Source organism: Callorhinchus milii, unplaced genomic scaffold (assembly GCF_018977255.1).
Source record: "Callorhinchus milii isolate IMCB2004 unplaced genomic scaffold, IMCB_Cmil_1.0 Scaffold17, whole genome shotgun sequence".
NCBI classification, from domain to species: domain Eukaryota; kingdom Metazoa; phylum Chordata; class Chondrichthyes; order Chimaeriformes; family Callorhinchidae; genus Callorhinchus; species Callorhinchus milii.
Window position 1 is genome coordinate 11198355 of NW_024704758.1, and position 19889 is coordinate 11218243.

General features: G+C 40.6%; 1 protein-coding gene across 1 annotated transcript; it reads right to left on the reverse strand.

The window, feature by feature from the left end:
- Nucleotides 1-1846: 1846 nt before the first annotated feature.
- lin7c (lin-7 homolog C (C. elegans)) lies at nt 1847-10134 on the reverse strand. The gene is made up of 5 exons (XM_042341516.1): nt 10050-10134; nt 6518-6636; nt 5541-5612; nt 5048-5257; nt 1847-4021 (listed from the first exon to the last, which is right to left on the reverse strand). Exons 1-5 carry the CDS (start codon nt 10087-10089, stop codon nt 3860-3862), a joined length of 603 nt encoding a protein of 200 aa, XP_042197450.1. The 5' UTR covers nt 10090-10134; the 3' UTR covers nt 1847-3859.
- Nucleotides 10135-19889: the final 9755 nt, after the last annotated feature.

Sequence of the window (19889 nt, forward strand, 5' to 3'; positions counted from 1 at the left end):
AGGTCAGTCCTAAATCGAATCGCCTTATGCTGCTTGATCGCTAAGTAGCTTGTTAGAGGAGGAACCTGACAGTGATTAGTAGAAGTCCAGAGATCTGTTCTGAATACCTCGCTGTTTGACATACTCATGAACCTTTCTGGAAACTACAGTACTTGTAATATAAAATGTGCTGCTTTCATGCTATGGGCAAGATGCTGAGACAACCAAGGTTTAGAAAATCCTAAAGCAATAACTGTAAGTGGATTAATGAACAGCAGAAAGCTCAGATGATAAATATTTTTAAGAGAGACCACTAGTTGGTGTGATTGGGCAAACCATGCAGTCGGACACCTGGCAACTTTGTCTTATCGATGTCTGATAACCAGGCTGAGAAGCAGCAGATAAATTCAAGAGCAGATCCTGTATGAAAGGAGTATGATGTCAGAATGTTTTTGGCTATGATCCAATACCATTCACTCATATCACATTGTAATATCAAGGATTGCTTGATGTTAATGAACTGAGATGTGCTTCAAGAGCATATTAATTTGTGGAATGAGTCTGAACCGAAATGATGAACTACCAATCTCCGAACAAGATCATTGACCATTTCAACACTCAACTCTGCCTTGTGCCAAAATGCTCTCCAATTTACGCATGCATTCTGTTCCCTACTCACTTAATTAAATTATTTTGGAAGCAGTGAAGGGGTAATCTGCAAAACATATTTAGGAAATAAAATGGATTTCAAGTACTTCAGATAGAATGTCCAGAATAACAATTTGATTAATTGTGACTGTACATAGATTAAAAGTTTATTTCAATTAAGGTTACAACCTGATCATTCACAAAACAATGCAGACATCATAAGTGTCACAATAATCAGATTAAAATAAGAGCAAAAATGCAAGTGTTACATGACTACATTTTATAGCAGGTCACAAAAGCAAAGCCCCAATGCCTGGTGAAGCAGAATTAAGACATTTAATTGCCTTTGGAAAAAAAAACTATACAATATACAATATTAAGGAAGAACTGTTCACATTATGTACATTTGAGCTTCAACCACCATACTCAACATACTCTACAGCGTCATTTTGTCAACCTTACTCTAAGATTTCAGTTTTTTAAATCCTTTCAATGTACTAATAATTTTTGAGTGTTTAGGGGGGAAAATAGTAGTATTTAAGCTAAGGATTTATGAACGATCTTTTGGACCTGAGGCAAACATTACACCTCTACGTTTTTTTCTGCACTGATGGGAGCACTAAAATTGGAACACGTCTTTCCCATAAGGGCAGAAAATGGGTGCTGCAATAAAAGGACTAGTTTTATAGCAGCCGATCAGGTTGAAACATCTTAAAACGCTTCACAAGCAATTACTGTATCCAAGGGTATTGTTAATTTTTTTTCGGAGGCAAACAAGGCAGCCATTTGCACCTGCAAAGTCTCACAATAACCCTGAGGCGAATGAGGATTAGTCAGTAGAACTTTTCGTTAGGCCAGCAGGAGGACTTCCTTCTACTTTATAGTGTTAAAGGATCTTTAACATCTCATCTGAAAGACTGCATCTCCAACAATGCATCGACATTCCCATTTCCTCCAGTCTGATCATAGACTAAGAAATCAGATTGTTTTTTTTTTAACCCTGAACCTGCCAAACAGTCACCAATCTCCGTCTTCAGATCCCACTGGAAAATTCAACTCTAATCACAAATTAAGAAGGCAAAGGTTTTACATCCCCAAAGCGTTAAGTGTTTAAAAATAACCCATTACGTCGGTGTATGATGCAAACCCAAATCCGCCCAAAAAAGCTGAAACGAAGCAGCGATCTGAAAAATAACTTCAAAACTGGAAAACCAAATTCTTGTCCAATAAAATTTTAATAAAATTAAAATCCTACAAATTAAAACAGAGGCATTTCCAAACTAATACATTTGGCATTTTACAATCCACAGCTTTCCTTTAAAAAAAGAAGTGAACATAAATTACTTTTACTGTCAAAAAAATCAGAATCAAATATATGAGCTTTATAGTGTAGTCAATTAAATTAGTGGATTTTTACTTTTCTGGAAGATGGCAGCTTGGTCTGATACAGGTTTCAGATAACTACCGATTATTAATTTCACTGTGAAGCTAAACATGCATCCAAGCAAAGAGAATGTATAATTTTAAAGGAGGAAAAGCAGGAAATGATTGTCAATACTTGCGATATCAAGTTGATTTTCTCGCTTACAAATACAGAAACAGCAGAATATAAAATTGCTTATGTTACAATCAATTGTATAGAGTTAGGAATACAGGAATCAAAATAGCTCAGGTATTCAGATGGTCATGAAAACTGCGCAGACACAGATATTTGTAAGCAATGAAGACGATTTCAGGCATTATTTAATGTAATACATAATGCGCAAGTCAAGCATTCCAATAGGTAGTAAAGCTATAAAAATGCTTCTTTTAAATATCCACTCGTTTAGAGAAACTCATAAGTAACACTCAAAAATATGCTTTCATTTCTATTACCGTGTGGCATTTATGAGCAAAACAGCACAATGTACACTCTTGGCCAGCATTCTAAAATGATGAGCGATTACTATCTTGGTCTTCAGTGCAGGATTAAAGTTGACAAATAGAACATTTTTTGTTTGAAAAGTGTTCAATAGCAGAGGCGTTAGTTTTTCCTTTTTTGAAAAAAAAGTAGAAAAATTTATATCAAGAATACAAAAACTCGTTTGATAAAAAAGTTATTCGAACAAGTGGTGGAAAAGCCTGTGTGGAATCCAGTTAACAGAAATCCTCGTGCAAAATTGTATTTGTCTCGATGACTGCACTGCAAATACATTGCGGATTCAAAAAGTCTGCTGGAGGTAGAGAATTAAACCTTGTTAGCTCGCAAGCATCGACCTGAGGTGACTTCTCCATAGGACAATTTCATATCCACAGAGTGAGGGACGCTGGTCTGTGAATATGAATTTATGAAGCATAGTCCTTGCAGTGACTTTTACTTTAAGACCAGACTAATCAGACTTGAAGTGAAGTCAAATGGAGTAATGCAACTTGGCTCCTTCACTTTATCATAAACGAGGTCGATGCGACTAAGATTAGATAATTAATAATGCGAAACACCAACAATGTTTTATCACATTGCAAGTCATATTTGGCAAAGATTGCAGGTTTCTATTGATCTACATTTCCATTCTGTCAATGTAACAACAGTCGAAGATGGCTTGAATGATTCAGTTAGCCAGGAATAACCGTAATGAAAGGGAGTGTTCTTGTTTGGATAAACAGACTGGGCGTGTAACGAGTCTTAGTGTCCTCATAAATGTTAACCTGCCAGAAAAATTTAGGAACCAACATCTTTCATGCTATTTTTCCCCTCCCTCATTCTTTTCGAGGTTTGAATATTAAACACGGAATAATCAGGGAAAATGGAGGTGACCGAGCCAAATTAGTACATGAATGGTTGAAGTAACGCGATTGCCAAGCATCACATGTTTACTGTCATGCTTTACTGATGTTAATTTATCAACTTTACATGGAACAACTTAGCAACTCCTCTGTTCTCAAAAATATTAGGAATCACTTTCAATGGGCAGAAACGGTAAAATCACACTGCTTATTGGAAAATAATCATTTTAAAACGGAGTACTGATAGAAATGCCTTTAACATACTTTGTTCTCAAAATTTTATCAAAAGCTTTTAAACAAGCAATATTCTCCATTATGATGTTCATGATCACAGTGACAAACTAGTGTTAAAACTATTGATAATGTTCCCCTCCTCACTGCAAGACAGAGCAGACAGTGAGAAAGCTCAACCGTACTGTAAAATTCAGAACAATGAAGCATTGTGTGGAACTGTTTGACAAATGTAGGTTTAATAGTTGATTTGCTGTCTGCGTTTTGCTGATCTCATTTTCTCGAACCGCGATTCCATTTCTTCCAGCACTTTTGGCGTGTATCTGACAACTAATTTAACAGTTCCATGGGCAGCTTTCAGTAGCTCAACTGCCTTTTCATGGTGTTCTCCTTCAACGCTCTATACATGTGAAAACAAGTGTCTCATTATTTCAGATGAACACTGGCTACCATTTGTCATCTGCATCAATTAACGTTTGTCCAAATACAGATTCATTTCAGATATAGTCTGGCTTTCTTTAAGGCGAGGAACAATGTGATAAAAGAACCATTCTGCTCGACAAACAGACATTCTATTTATTTTAAAGTTATTTCTAGATTAGAATTCTCGCATTTACATTTTCCCTCCACTATAATTACGCCGCACGGTTTTTGTTTGATAAAGAAACATCGGCGTTCTTTGTAATTGTGCTGAAGTGCAGGCCGATCCCTCAGATGTTCGCTCCCTGCGACAAGTGCTGGGCCAAAAGGAAAGAAACCCCACTAATAAGGGAAGCCTGTTATCTTTGCTCTGGCCAATCTAAATGCACACGGCGAGAAACATGATTAGCTGAACCAAGGAGATACCCATTAAAGGGAAGATAAAATTTACACTGAAACTTTTATTTTCCTTCACGTTTATTGCCGATATCACAAACCAGGTCTCATCACTGGCACCCGGAAAAACCCAACTGTTCGGTTTTATTAGCGAGGGTGCCGAATTAGGTGGCGTTTTCAGTGTAGTGAATCTTTTGATGTCACAATGTTGCCTTATAAGCAATCGAAATCTGTAATTAATCAACTGAACCCAACGTTCTGCGGTTAACCACAAATCACAACAACCTACACACATTCCCCCGTTGAATCTATTAGCTCGCTGAGCTCACTGTCTGGAACCTGGCCACATCAAAGTACACTGTCACAGCATGAAACGCACACTCAAAAATAATCAATGCACTTGTGGTACTCTGCAGTGTTTATGGCTATATTTTCTTATACCTATCAGGGATAAGACTGTTCCCTGCGGAATTTTTTAAGTTAACGTTTTCCATGCACCACTGTCTGGACAAGACAGTTACTAAAAAAAAAACTTAAAACACCATCCAATGAATGCACAACCTGCATATATATTCAATTATATTTACGATAAGGTGCCCGCAGTACCCACCACTCCATTTACTGACAGAAGCTGGTCTCCCCGCTTCAGTCCCCCATGGCGATCTGCAATTCCACCAGGGATAATGCGCGATATGTATATAGGAGAGTTTTGCTCCTTTCCACCCATGATGTTGAATCCCAGTCCTTCATCCGTTTTGGGAAGTTCGACAACCCTTGGATGCGAGTGTCCTTCACTGGCAGCAAACGCTGCAACTGTTGCCTGGATAGACAAATCGCTCTTTTACACAGTTGCATCAAAGTCTGCAGAATCCAAACCGTCAACATGAACATACAACCGTTTAAAACAGTTTTACGTTTATTCAAAAAAATAGTACTACTGCAGACATGCCATTCAATTAAAAGCAGTTTGAACACTAACGCTGTACTCTGATCTAAAAAGAACACCAAAAAATGTAATGCAAGACCCAATAGTTTTGAATCTTGAAAAAACAACCCACGCAAAATGAGGTCCTTAAAAATGTATTTGCAATATACAACCTTACCTTGGCAGTGGCACTGGCTCTTACTTCTGGACTGCTATTAATGTCTACAGTCTCGTACACATGCTCGTAAACCTGCAAGCACCATAATGAATATTACAACCAGAAAGTCCCCAAAACTAGAGCTCGCTAAACACATTTATGAAACAAACGTTTAGTTTGTCATATATGTTTCTTCAATTCTGCTTTTTCTGTGCTAAGCCATCAGAGGGGCATCGTTTAAACAAAGGCATCGTTTGTTCATCCATTAAAAATATTGCCTCTTAGAAAATGTAGAACACCATCTTCAAAAATTACCTTAAACAATTATGTATTTTGTACATAATTTTGTAACGATCGCAATCTTCTCAGTGTTACAGAAACAGAGTATTTTTATATTAATCTTTTCTCCTTCACTCATGAAGCTGATGGTTGGTGCAGGGTTCCACAGGGGATGGTCCCTCTCCATTCACCATACAAGTAATCTTTCTTCATACATTAAGCCTGGACAGCAAGTATTTAGAGGCTACCTGAATGGGGCATCATACCCAAGATCAATTTTCATATGTCCAGCGAAAGCAAACATGAGTGGGTACCCTCACAATGTGTTCCCTTCCCAGGCTAGAGACACCGAAGATCATCGTTGGAATCCCACCCCTGCTCCGACACATCAAGTTGATCAATCAGCAAACCAAGGGCCGAACCCGAGATCTTCCTGGTCTTGTATGACTCTTTTAGCACAACTGGTCTGGATGACTCAGTAGGCAGAGGACTGTGCCTTTGCTCACTAAATCATTGGAAAAGCAGTGCACTGAACTTAATTTAAAGCTTAATATAACTAATTAGCGTTCTTTAATACAGCACACAAAATATTTCTCATTGAGTTAGGCATTTCAGATATAGTCAATTAGATTTTCTAAGTTTATAACATCTGCAATTACCAGTAACACAGCTTAGACTTTACAAACAGCCGATTATAGCTTTGTACAGCAGCATCATACCTCTCGTACAGCAATACAGAATTCACTCTGAAGCACTCTTTGCAAAGCATGAAGCTTTTGGGGTGGTACTTCTCCGCTCCTTTGCAACTTCTCCAGCAACTCAATGGCCCTAGAAACATCTGGAATGTCAAGTATGGATTTAAATAATGCCAGACATTGAGCTGAAGATAATTTCTGCGCATTTCAGCAGCTGAAGTAATATTAGATGCACAAAGAGTCAAAAAATGACTGTGAAACAATGTTCAAAAGGAGTAAGCTAGACAATAATTAATGCAACAAATTTCCCAAATATTATCAAAATTAAGGAGTTATAAAGGATATAAAGGAGTTAACTTTTGCTTCAGTCAACATGACAATGGCTGATCAGTGCTGATGAAGACAAAATCCAGGGAGCCTGGATTTACTTCCACAGACAACTTGCTATTACTTGACAATCAAACAAGTTACAAGTACTAATTACTGTTTTAATGGTTAATCCTGAAAGCAGTTTACATTACTGACTTTGCTATTGTTTCCAGCAAATTCTAGCAAACCAATATGACAGATGACAAATAGATACTACCTTCATATTTGCAAACATATTTGCAAACCAAGGACTGTTATGGTACTGACAGTCGACAAGCACTGAAGCAATAAAGGCTGCTGAATCTAATCCAAATAAAAGGATTATTCAAGCTACAGTACGAGGCTAATTCTTCAATTATACAATTTGTGCAAGTTTTCAAAACTTCAAAAGAGGCCCAGTGTGTACACAGATTAGTGCGCATTATTCTGTGGTATTTCCATGCGTGTAAATTATCATTTTTTAAAAACACTCGGGTATCAATAAATTTACACCTCTATTATTCTGAATTTGAAGCAACCTACTGTATATGAAAATTACACATGAGAGTAACAGAAAAATCTTAGCCTACCAATATGTTTGGATGAAAGAAAAAGAACTATCATTTTTATAACACCTTTTCACAATGAAACATCTTGTTTCAAGTGTTTCACAAACAATTACTACCGCACAAACAACAAACCATTAAGACTTAAAAGCACCTTTTGCTTGAAAAGTATTGCACTCTCAGCACTGACATCCTCACCTTAATAAACACAGAACATCACTTTCCTCTGCCCAGTACTACAATGTTTTTTAGCAGACCACAATAGATAAGCTTGGGTGGTAACAACCAAAGGAATTTTTTCTACAGCATGACTCCAATCTACACTATCCAAAGCAAAAATAATACGGACATTTTTAAATGGGTCACCTAAATGTCTGACTATAAGTACTGAGTGTCTTCTTGTCCATAGAGTTACCCAGTTAATGCAATGATCTCCGTAGTGCTTCTTCAATTGCGGTCAAATAATTTTTGAAAATGTCCAATCACCCACAAGCCGAGGGCGAGGTATTTTCAACCTCGGGTGATTTTAAATACAAAACAGAGCAGCTTTCTGGCTTACATCATGAATCAACACGTTTATCTCATTTCGTAAGAACGTAAGAATTAGGAGCAGGAGTAGGCCATTCGGCCCCTCGAGCCTGTGCCCCGCCATTCGATAAGATCACGGCTGATCTTCAGACCTAACTCTAATTACCTGCCCTCTCCCCATATCCCCTAATCCCTCTATTTTTAAAAAAATCTATCAGTCTCAGCCTTGAAGATTTCAAAGCATTTATGTTTTTTCCTGCTCTGTTACAAGACGAAAGAATCCTTTGTGGTCTGTTATAATATTTCACCATCATGCTAAGGTCTCAACAAGTAGAAAGTTACACTGGAATTATTTACGAGATTAACAGCCTCAAATTTAAGTTGAACAGTTTTTTTTTTTTTTTGCTGACTCACCAAAAATAGTTTCCCTTACCAAACAGTGGGAAGCGCAAGACATTTTTTTTCCACACTGGGTCAAAGCAAGAGTATTAAACTTTTTTACTTTAAGAACTGTCGCAATTTCGGTTTCTATTGCAACACCTGGTCTCCATTTAGCGCCTCTTCACGGTTATACCTAAAACCTGAACCTCAATTCGGTATGGACTGCCGCGGAGAAATTCCTTGTGCAGTCATTTTTACATTAGTCGTTATGCAGTGATTGCTGCATGACTGATGCAACAGTATTATACTCACCCACCCCACCAAACCCACGTGATTTAGTTCAAAACATGCCAGCAAAGATTTACCTTATCAAAACAGCATAGAAATAGATTTTTTTTTCCCACCAGACAGGTTTAGCAGAGACCATCTGGTGCGGTTTGCGATACAAAACCGCTTACCGCTTCATTGCTCTGACCATCTGTCAATATGAGGTGCACACTACTACATTATATTTTCAGTAACCAAAGCGCTAACCAATAAATCGCACATTCAAGCGGCATAGACCTTTATCACATGTTTAATCGCAGGTTACTTCAAAATTGAAATATCTTTTAAAGATAGTGTTTATTTATATATATATATATCTGTCATACTGCAGCAGGTGTACGTACGGATTTCCTCTCTGTCTCTGTGGGAGACAGCACCACATGATGTGGTGTTTAGCTCTGCAAGTGTCAGGAATGAGGGTTGGTTGGCGGTGCGGAGAGAAATGTTGGGGAAAGGGAAGAGAAAGAGAGGGTGGATGTGAATATGAGGGTGGATGTGCAAGTCGGCTGAGGGTCGCACCCTCATAACCTATTTTGTAGGTTCACGCGTCGTTTCATCCTTTGACCTCCAACATATTCAGCTCTTTTGACCTTTTTCGTATCCCTTTAAGGGAATTAGGATTTCTGCTTTTTTTCCCCCCAATCGACTGAAGGATTAATATTTTTTTAGTGGCGAAACAGGAAACACTGGCAACATTTTGGCTGGAAGATGGAGAGTTTTGACATGACGTGACTTGGAGCCACAGTGATGGCTGAGGGAAGTGTTAGAAAGTGGCTCATGGGACGGGGGGACGGGACGGGACGGGGGGACGGGACGGGACGGGGGGACGGGACGGGGGGACGGGACGGGACGGGGGGACGGGACGGGGGGACGGGACGGGACGGGGGGACGGGACGGGGGGACGGGACGGGGGGCAATGTCAGGTTTAACAGAGGGGATAATAATAATAATAACAACAATAATCCTGACATTTGGAATAGCGCTTTATCGTGTCTTCAAGACATCTCTCACACACAACGCACACAGACACACACACACACACACACATAGACACACACACACACAGACACAGACACACACACACAGACACACACACACACACACAGACACACACACACAGACACACACACACACACACAGACACACACACACAGACACACACACACACACACACAGACACAGACACACACAGACACACACACACACACACACAGACACACACAGACACACACACACACACACAGACACACACACACACAGACACACACACACACACACAGACACACACACACAGACACACACACACACACACAGACACACACAGACACACACACACACACAGACACACACACACACACAGACACCGCCCCCCAGTCAGTGCCTCTCTCTCTCTCTCTCTCTCTCACCTCTGTGCAGCCGAATCGGCTCCATCGTCAGCGCCGCCATTCAACACCGGAAATGATCGGCCCCGTCTGTCTGTGTGTTACAGTCACAGCGCCGCCTGCGGGGCCGGAGGGCACTCACACACACACCACATACACCATATACACCCCAACACCCCCCCACACACCACACACTCACACACACACCACATACACACCCCCACACACACCATATACACACACCACATACACCCCAACACCCCCCACACACACCCCAACACACACCCCAACACCCCCCACACACTCAAACACACCCCAACACACACCCCAACACACACCCCCAACACTCCCCACACACACCCCAACACACACCCCAACACCCCCCACACACACCCCCCACACACACCGCCCAACACCCCCCACACACACCACACACCCCAACACCCCCCACACACACCACACACCCCAACACCCCACACACACACACCCCCCTACCCCCCCACCCCCCCCCACACACCCCAACACCCCCCCCCACACACACACCCCCCACACACACCCCCCACACACACCCCAACACCCCCCCACACACCCCCACACACACCCCAACACCCCCCACACACACCCCCCACACACACCCCCACCCAACACCCCAACACCCCCCCCACACACACACCCCTACCCCCCCACCCCCCCCCACACACCCCAACACCCCCCCCCACACACACACCCCCACACACACCCCCCACACACACTCCAACACCCCCCACACACACACACCCCCACCCCCCCCACACACCCCAATACCCCCCCCCACACACACACACACCCCCCACCCCCCCCACACACACCCCCCCCCCCACACCCCCCCACACCCCCCCCCACACACCCCCCCCACACACCCCCCCCACACACACACCCCCCCCACCCCCACCCCCACCCACACACCCCAACACCCCCACACACACCCCAACACCCCCCCCCCACACCCAAACACACCCCAACACACACACACACACCCTCACACACACACACACACACACACTGGTCTCTGGAGTGAAGGAGACCAAAGATGAATAGCGGAATGGAATGAATATTCTATTGAACACAATTCACCAACAATAATCTACGCAAAGGGTGGAATTTAGTCCTTTAAACACTTGCGGTCGAATGTCCCGCACTTCACAATGTTTAGAATGGCGCTGCGCTATCGAAACACATGGAACTAATGTGTGCGCGAACCCTATTACCTGACACATTGCATTGTTTGTAAGCAAGAGGATTATGGTATGGGATTACTCTCGTCTGTTGTCTTTCTTTCATGCGTCTCTTCTGTCACAACGTCTCGGTTGAATTCAGAATTCCATCAGCTAATTAGTTTGAAACCGACCCAAACGGCTACGTTCAATATTACCGCAATTTCTCCTTCCGGTAGTTAAGCGTTTGCAACTCAGTTACTTGGCTTTCATTCTGAGCGCGGAATTAGCTGTCTCGCTTTGGAAAAGACAACATCCTATCATTTGATACTGCGAAGGAAGGAGGAATGCATGGAGTGAGGCATGTGCACGTCCTGGTTCAACTGCTCTGGCTGCATTCTTCGCAGATAAACTAACTGTCCGTTGATGAAAAATGCTTTCACCATCTTCACCAAAAAAGGTGTTTGACATTCCACAGAAGTTTTAGGCATCTAATTGTGAAGAACTTGATCCACGCTGACTTTATTCTTCCACGTCAACGACTAGATTCGATGTAAAATGTAAGGGCAATTCAATTGAAAATAGCTGTGAGATCAATTGAGGATATCCTGGTTAAAACGCTATCCTTTCAGTAAATGTTCAAGACTTCGGATGTCAAAGGTTATGGGCTGAATTTTAGTTTCAAAGAGTTCAAACCCATTCAGAAATAAGCGCCTGCTCCAAATTAATTTTGGATCCAATAAGTTTGTCCGAATCCCACAGCTGTACCAAAAGCCAAGGCTGAATCAATTTTGAACTCTCTTCCTTATGTTACACAGTACTTTCTTCATTCTGTCCAAAATGTCATCAGAACTGAATTACATTAATGGGCTTTGCGTACAGTTTGTTGCCAAACTGAAAACAAGCTTAACTGTTGACAGACCAGGTCTTTGGTTGACTTCTTCGGTTTCTGAACTTCTGCTCAATTTGGCAAACAAAAAGACGTGCGCTTGTAACTGTTTTTACTTAATTGTCTTTTGACTGATCAGCTGTAAGCTATTCACTTGCTTATGGCTGAAATTGTGTTGTGATCATTTGCGAGGGCTTTTTCCTCCCTTTAGATTCTGCTGTACCTCATTTAAGCATTTAAACCATTGGATGCCTTCAGCCAAGAAAATGAGCACGCAATCTTATTACCTCGGCATCTGCCAATGCTTCTGTTTAACACTTGAACAACGCACACTCATTTCCTTATCTTAGAATGAAATCCGCAGTAATATTTTAATGGAAACTTAAAGAAAAGCTAGAAATTTAGCTATTCTGTATGGACCTGCAGTCGCATTAGTAAACCCACTCCTCATCAGTCATTGTATTTTTCTTTCAGAAGATGTATTTAGCTAAGGGAGTCCCATAGAACATTACAGCATGAATTTCATTTATTGCTCACAAAATATAGATCTCGAATGCAGTACAATGCTGCCATCCTGTGGCAATTTATATACTACGTAATGTGTATTATTCTGGTTATTGTACATAGATAATACAATATATTTGATGTGGAATTACATCATGCATTTTGCATCCTATGAACAAAAAAATTGTGATAAAAAAATATTGAGCGTTTGTCAGTGTAGCCAGATTTTTGTGTGTTTTGACTGTAATATGTGGATATTGCCTGTGTTTAGATTCCTGCTTTGGTGCTGATTTCAAGGCTGCAACTCTTACACATAACATATTCCCAGAATTTAGACCCAGCACATGATTGCCAAGAGTTCCAGTTTCATGCCACCTTCCCGAGATGTCAGGGCCAGGAACTTTAGTTACTTCCTCCCCCTTGAGGGACAATGAGGCCAAGTCAGAATCTCACCAACAACAATAACACGTTGGGTGCATTGATGTAAGACAGTTCTCTTTCATGTAGGAACAACATCTTGGAGCACTTCACAATCGCCATCTCTTCAACTGAGATCAGCCAGAGACAAACTGAGGAACGCTTCCTGGAATTTTCTTTGCTATATTGTTCAAGGTTACAACATGCAACACATCTTCCCTTTTGGCGAACTGATTCCTTTTACCAGGGAATCCTACCCAGGAAAGGAAGACAACCAATGGGCGCAATCTGCAAACTTTCCTGGTTCTAAAGCGGTGGACTGTAGAAGGGCCGAGTACATGTGTGTTACGCATTATCAAAATAGCTGCCCTGCTTGCTCGAGGAATTTTTAGGCATTTTAGGAGAATTAATATTTATTGTCCATGCAGCCAATATATACAGTATTTACAAGCAAGGTATAGGTCTGTCTTGATATTATGCCCAGATTCTCTTTTGATCACAGATGCTTCTTAAACAATTGTTCCCTTCGGCTTTGTTGAGATTCACACAAATGTAAACAGAGTTCTGCAATTGTTATTAATAATAATAATAATATAATAATCCTTGCATTTGATATAGCGCTTTTCACGTCGGGAGGACATCCCAAAGCGCTTCACAGAATAGACTGTAAAGTGAATTGACTCTATATTTGTGGGCGAACGCAGCAGCCAATTGCGCACAGCAATGTCCCACAAACAGTCGTAGATTGAAAATTACCAATTTATTATTGTTTTGTTTTGGAGGGATTATTATTAGGGCTCTGTGTGGAGTAAGGAAACTTGCCCAAGGTTTGGCCCTCTGCCTGGAATTGAACTCAGGTCTCTCACTTGCAAAGCGAGTGCTCTAACCACTGAGCTACAGGACTCCACACTGGGGGTAATGTGAATTGGCGGACATTTCTAGGTGAACATGTGTGGGTTCTGCCATGAGTTTGTGAGACCATATTAAGAAAGCAGAATCAGATAATAAATTTATCTTAAAATTAAAAAAAATCTTTTTAGAATGTTTTAGTTTAATAATAAAGTATCCAAATAAATGGAGGCAACCAAAGTGGTACCTTTATGGAGAGCTGGTGTTTGTTTGTCTTGGTAGTTGTCAAATTAGATCTTTGTTTCAATTTCATATTCATTTTAAAACACTCGTTACAAGTATTTACTTTAATCTTTCATTAATGCTCCATACAGTCCCCTCTCCTAATTATAGCTAAGAAAGGATTATCTGTAATGTTCTTAAATTACAGACTCCTCGTGTCAGCTGCCATTTCCTTAAACTGATCTGCTGTAGTATTGATGTCAGCTTTGGTAAAGTCTGTGACCTGGATCACCCTGTGAGAGAGAATAACATGAGGAGAGAAACCTGGGGAATATCATCGAAGTTCAATGGGAACAACATCTGCACATATTAGTTCACAGTCTGCAATAGTTCTACTCGAAGCTAAATATAATACAGTACTTCACAAGATTACAAATATACAAATGAAGTTGCTGCAATTATCTGGTAGAAATACATGATTATATTTCCTACTCAAAAATGTTTATTTTAATTTCAACCTATTCCTTTATTCCACTCAGAAACTGGGAACCATTCATTTTCCTGTGTTGAGACTTTAATCAAGAGGGTGGAATGTGATTATAAGTAGTCCAGGAGATTAGACCTGCTCTCTGTGGAAGGCAAGCTTAGAGGTTGAAATAACAAGTTCTGTAAGAAAGATGTAAGGGTCAGAAACACCATAAGGAATGGCAGGTGCAAGAAAACTAGGGGACACGCTGGTCATTTTGACGGGTTTGAGAGCTGCTTTGACAAGGGCCAGAGGATATAAAAGATAGTGATCAATAAGTAGACTCAGTGGGAAAAGAAATGGACAGAGCAACAAACCTTTTTCAGCGCAACCTAAGGTGCCTTCTTGTAATATTCTTGAGTTGCAATTAAGCTACTGTACTGAAACGGTTACCTCCATTCTTGCGGTCAGCAAGACTCTTCTTAATGAAGGCAATAGATGTTCACAATAGCCAGATATAAAATATCCATTTTAAACCTACAACCTTAAACCTTAACAACAACAACAACAAGATTATATTTGTATAGCACCTTTCACGTTGGGAGGATGTCTCAAGGAGCTGGACAGTGTACAGCATTTCAGACCCGAGCTGGGGTCGAGGTGGGGGGCGGTGGGGGGAGGGAGAAGGGAGAGGCGGGGAAGGGGGGTGGCCGATGACATGGTCGAAGAGGAGGGTCTTGTGGCGGGACTTGAAGGAGGCTGAGGAGGAGGCGAGGCGGAATGACTGGGGGATGAAATTCCAGAGGTTGGGGGCAGAGTGTCTGAAGGCTCTCCTGCCAATGGTGGGGCAGGTGGGGCGTGGAACATGGAGCAGCCAGAACCGGCTGAGCGGAGGGAACGGGTGGGTTGGTAGGGGGTTAGCAGGTTGCAGAGATAGGGTGGGGCGAGGCCATGGAGGGCTTTGTAGGTGAGGACCAGGATCTTGAACTGGATCCTCTGAAGGATAGGAAGCCAATGGAGTCGGCCGAGAATGGGGGAGATGGGGTCACGGAGTTTGGTGCCGGAGAGGACATGGGCTGTAGAGTTCTGGATTATCTGCAGCCTGTGGAGGAAGGAGTTAGGAAGGTCGACAAGCAGGACGTTTGCATAGTCGAGTCTGGAAAAACCTACTCCCTTCATGCCGGATGGCGTCTTGGAGCTACTAAACTATTGGAACAGTCGCAAATAAGCTCTGAATAGTGATGAGTTTAACCTAATGTCGAAAAGTACATAATAATAATCCTTGCATTTGATATGGTGTCTTATTACATCTTCGAGACATCTCAATATACAGAATGTACTGCATAGTGATTGACTGTATAATTTGTGTGTAAGAGCCGTTCGCCACTTAACACTCTCTGTACTTTTGTCAAAAAATTGCCAAATAGCAATGCATCATTTTTAAAATAGAATGCTGTGTATAATAATTCATGGTTAAATGACAACCAGCGTGTATAAACCGCAGGGAAGAGAATGAGATTTAGTGATCGTGTCTTGTAGCACTTAAACTATGCTACACCTACTGGAGAATTATATGAAGTAAGCTGCAATTTAAATCTTCAGTCCAAGTCATCATTTCAGACACGCTGTCATTGACTGATTCCATCCTCCCCTGCAAAACTAACAACATTTTTCACAATTTGCATTTAAGAATATCTTTGGTGTTTGGCTAAACATGGTTCACTCACATTATCAGATCCCAAAAAACCTCAGGGCCTTGATTCTGCTGGTAACAAATTACAGCAACTTCGAGCACCGCAATTAAGTAATTCACCGCAGACTATACAAGTCCAAGATACACAGCCAAACCGTACTGTTGGTTACACGGTCATGAAAAATGCTATTTTATGGGTGAGAAACAGTAGCAGACATATAAACACCAGGCAGTATTCTCGTGCGACTTTGAAAAGGCATGACCCAAAAAAAACATCAAACCTTGCCATTCTTAAAACGCTAACAAGAAACAAACCAAGAATGCAAGAACATTTGTAGCAGCTTTAAGTGACTGTATTACACAGCTGCTATCTTTCGCTGGACAGTCTACTTGAGTGTAGAACATTGTATGGATGCTACAATGGAATGATAACATTCAAGATACACCGTGCTGTATACACTGAAAAGTGCAATTGGGAGCAATGATAACATCTTGAATAAGTTGCCCGAGAAAGGTAGTTGTGTGATTTCATAGCACATATGTTTGTTCAATTAAAAAAGTTCACTTGACTTAGTTATTTACTTATCTTTTTTCGTTCCCAGTTGGATTACTTGCTTCATTTGCCTCCACCACATTAAACCCATTATTAGCATGTTAACAAGCTTTTAGTACCACAACAGTCCTTGCCTTTGTGAACTCCATTTCATGTTTGTTAGTGTTTATTATTGGATCGAACTGTCAAAATAATCCTTCAGTGGATAGAATGTGTTGCATGTGACTTTACATCAATGAAATTCCAAGGCAGCTGTGAAACATGGTTGATTGCACATTAAGGGATTTGCATTATAAAGTTTGTATGAGATAATTTTACCTCTGCGCTGTTTGTTCAGTCTCTGGTTAAAGTGATAAAACAGACAAACTACTGAAGTTTTTGAGTCTTTATTTTACTTTTAAATTAAGTACATTGTTTGTGCTTTTTTCAACTTAGGTGTTATTTTAATATATAATACAGTTTTATTTATTGGTATGGGGATTATTATAAGTGTGCAGAATTTCTTTTTGGTTTCTGCATTCAGTCATAAGACCTGACTATCAATTGTCTCCAGACCCATTTGCCTGTCAACTTAAAATTTTTCCAAATTCCTTACATCAATCAGAGTAAATTGCACCCACATCCCTGGGGCAAGCTCTATTTTAGGAATAAAGTTCTTTTTAACCTGTTTTTAAGTAGCTAGATTGGCACATTCTCTCTCCCGCTCTATCCACCACTGCACCACAAGGCCATTGAGAAATGGGGGTCAGATTTGCAGGTGGGCTGAGATGAACAGGTAAATCTACTCATCCACCTCACATTTTATGCAGAAGCTTTGCAAAGATAACAGGAAAGCTACTCCACTTTGAATATTTTCGGTTCTTAACCAAGCGGATCTGCATGGTTATTCTCTGTTTGTCAGTAATATTACTGCCCTTGGTATCATGTGCTAATCCCTTTAGAAGTTTATGTCACCAAAGCCAGTAAATATGCTGACAGGAAAAAGATGAAACCCACCCAGTCACTAGTTAAACATTGCTTCCTTGCACCCGAGGGGTTGGGGGGAAAGAACTACATTCACTTTGATCTTACTGTTACAGGGTAATGACATGGTTCAATAGCTGGTGCTGATTATGTGCACCTTATCCATCAACCATAAAATACACAGGCAATTCACATTAAGTATATCCTGTGAAGCGCTGTAAGACATCTCGACGACGTGATCAGGCACTATATCAAATGCAAGAGTCATTATTATTATTATTATAACCTTGGTGCATTGAATACGCTGTAGCTAGTTCCCAGCACATTGATTAGGATGATGCTGACTTGAGAGCAAAGTCATAGATGTTTGAAGGATCAGTGGCTTCCTCTCAGTGGAGAGGGCCTGCAGCACAAGACTAGCTCTCAGTATTTGAGCTAATTGATGCTCTTTCTGATGACAGGTTCTAAGGATGGAACATGTGGACATTCAAATTTTTTGAGGGTGAGATTTAAGTGCATCATTAGAGTTTTAAATTCCATCTGATCCATATCAAAAGAGAGTTTAATTTCCCAGTAGTCATATACCCTCTTAGTCCATTGGGTATGCAAGGCCCTTTGAAGCTTTCAAAGGATGCACAACCGTGTTGTATACGTGTCACATCTACCTTCTATTGCATCGCCTGAAGGAATCAGACTTACTCAGTGGTAGGTAAGCATCGGATGGCTCCTGTGTGCGTCATGACAACGTGAAGTCAAAACATACATTGGATTGTGGACATCATTTTGGCAGTTTAAGTGGTGTTGACATGATACTCTACCGTCAGATTGTGTCCTGGATGGGAGTCACGAAGGCTTCAAAATGAAAGATGATTCAAATGTGACGGCTTTGCACTCTGTTTCCAAGTAACTGCATAAATTAGTTGCAAATAGCAACAGCACAATAAGGACATTACAGGCTTTTACAATTGCTGTAAGAATTTGAAGTTTGCTTTTGTAATATTGCTTCCCCACCCCATCCACACATAAGCCTCTTGTATTTGGCCATTTTTCCCTTAGAACCTACTGTCTCTTATGTTCTTTTATGTCGATTGTTTCGATTTTTCAAAATTATTCATCAATGTCCTTTTTGCTGATCAGAGAATTGAGATCTGTAATTTTATTCAAACATTCCACTAATGAGGCTGTAAAATGAAGGACCTAGCAGGTTTTCTGCTGTTAAAAGGGGGACAGAAAGATAATTAAAGCCCAAGGCAAAAGACTTTTACTGCTGGCTGTTAAAAGTTCTGAATTTATTTGTTATGCTACTCTTTCTTTCATAATGCCGTCCAGAATTTAGACTTTATTTTTGAGTCAAATTATTTTATTAATAATAATAATAATCCTTGCATTTGGTATAGCATCTTATTCGAGGCGTCTCAAAGCGCTTCACAGAATATACTGTAAAGTGAATTGCCTGTGTATTTTGTGGGTGAAACACAGCAACCAATTGTGCACAGCAGTGTCCCACAAACATTGAATGACCAAATTATTAATATTTATTAAAATTTATTTTAAATAATAAATATTTTCCCAAAGAATGTTATTCATTGCCTTCAGTACTTAGATAATTACCAGTCACTCACCAGCACTGCTTCTAAATAGGCAAAACCTCTGCTCACAAGTTTATTCTTTCTGTGTATATAGAGAGGTGAGACACAGAGGATTTTGTGAACCTTTTGTGAGATAACATTTTAATCCTTTCTATGTTTCCTTCACTTTCTGGCATTTTTTACATCAAAAGATTTCTTGCAGTAAGTGTCCTTCAGATTTCCTACATTGACGTAGGAGTGAAATATTGTATAGCAGGATCTTTGCAGAAGTGAGTGGGTGCTGGCTTTCAATATCTTAATCACAGGGGGATGAAAGCTGAAAAATTACTTTCAAGTTAATACTAATGAATGAAGCATTGGAAGAATGATGACTGACTCCGACTTTATATAAATGTAGAAAAATACGTTGTATGAAGAATTTTATTTCCTCTTTATTCCTTGTGGCAATGCTTTTAATTGATCTGTAATGCTGTTACTCAGCATTGATTATACTTTGGTTTGAATTGTTCTTGCATTGCACGTCATT

Bases quoted from the DNA above. Each gene is read 5' to 3' on its own strand.
- lin7c (XM_042341516.1), bottom strand. From the start codon at position 10,089: ATGGCGGCGCTGACGATGGAGCCGATTCGGCTGCACAGAG. The intron at 6,637-10,049 runs GTGAGAGAGAGA...TTGACATTCCAG, and splicing joins GCCGATTCGGCTGCACAGAG to ATGTTTCTAGGGCCATTGAG. The intron at 5,613-6,517 runs GTATGATGCTGC...TGGTGCTTGCAG, and splicing joins TCTGTATTGCTGTACGAGAG to GTTTACGAGCATGTGTACGA.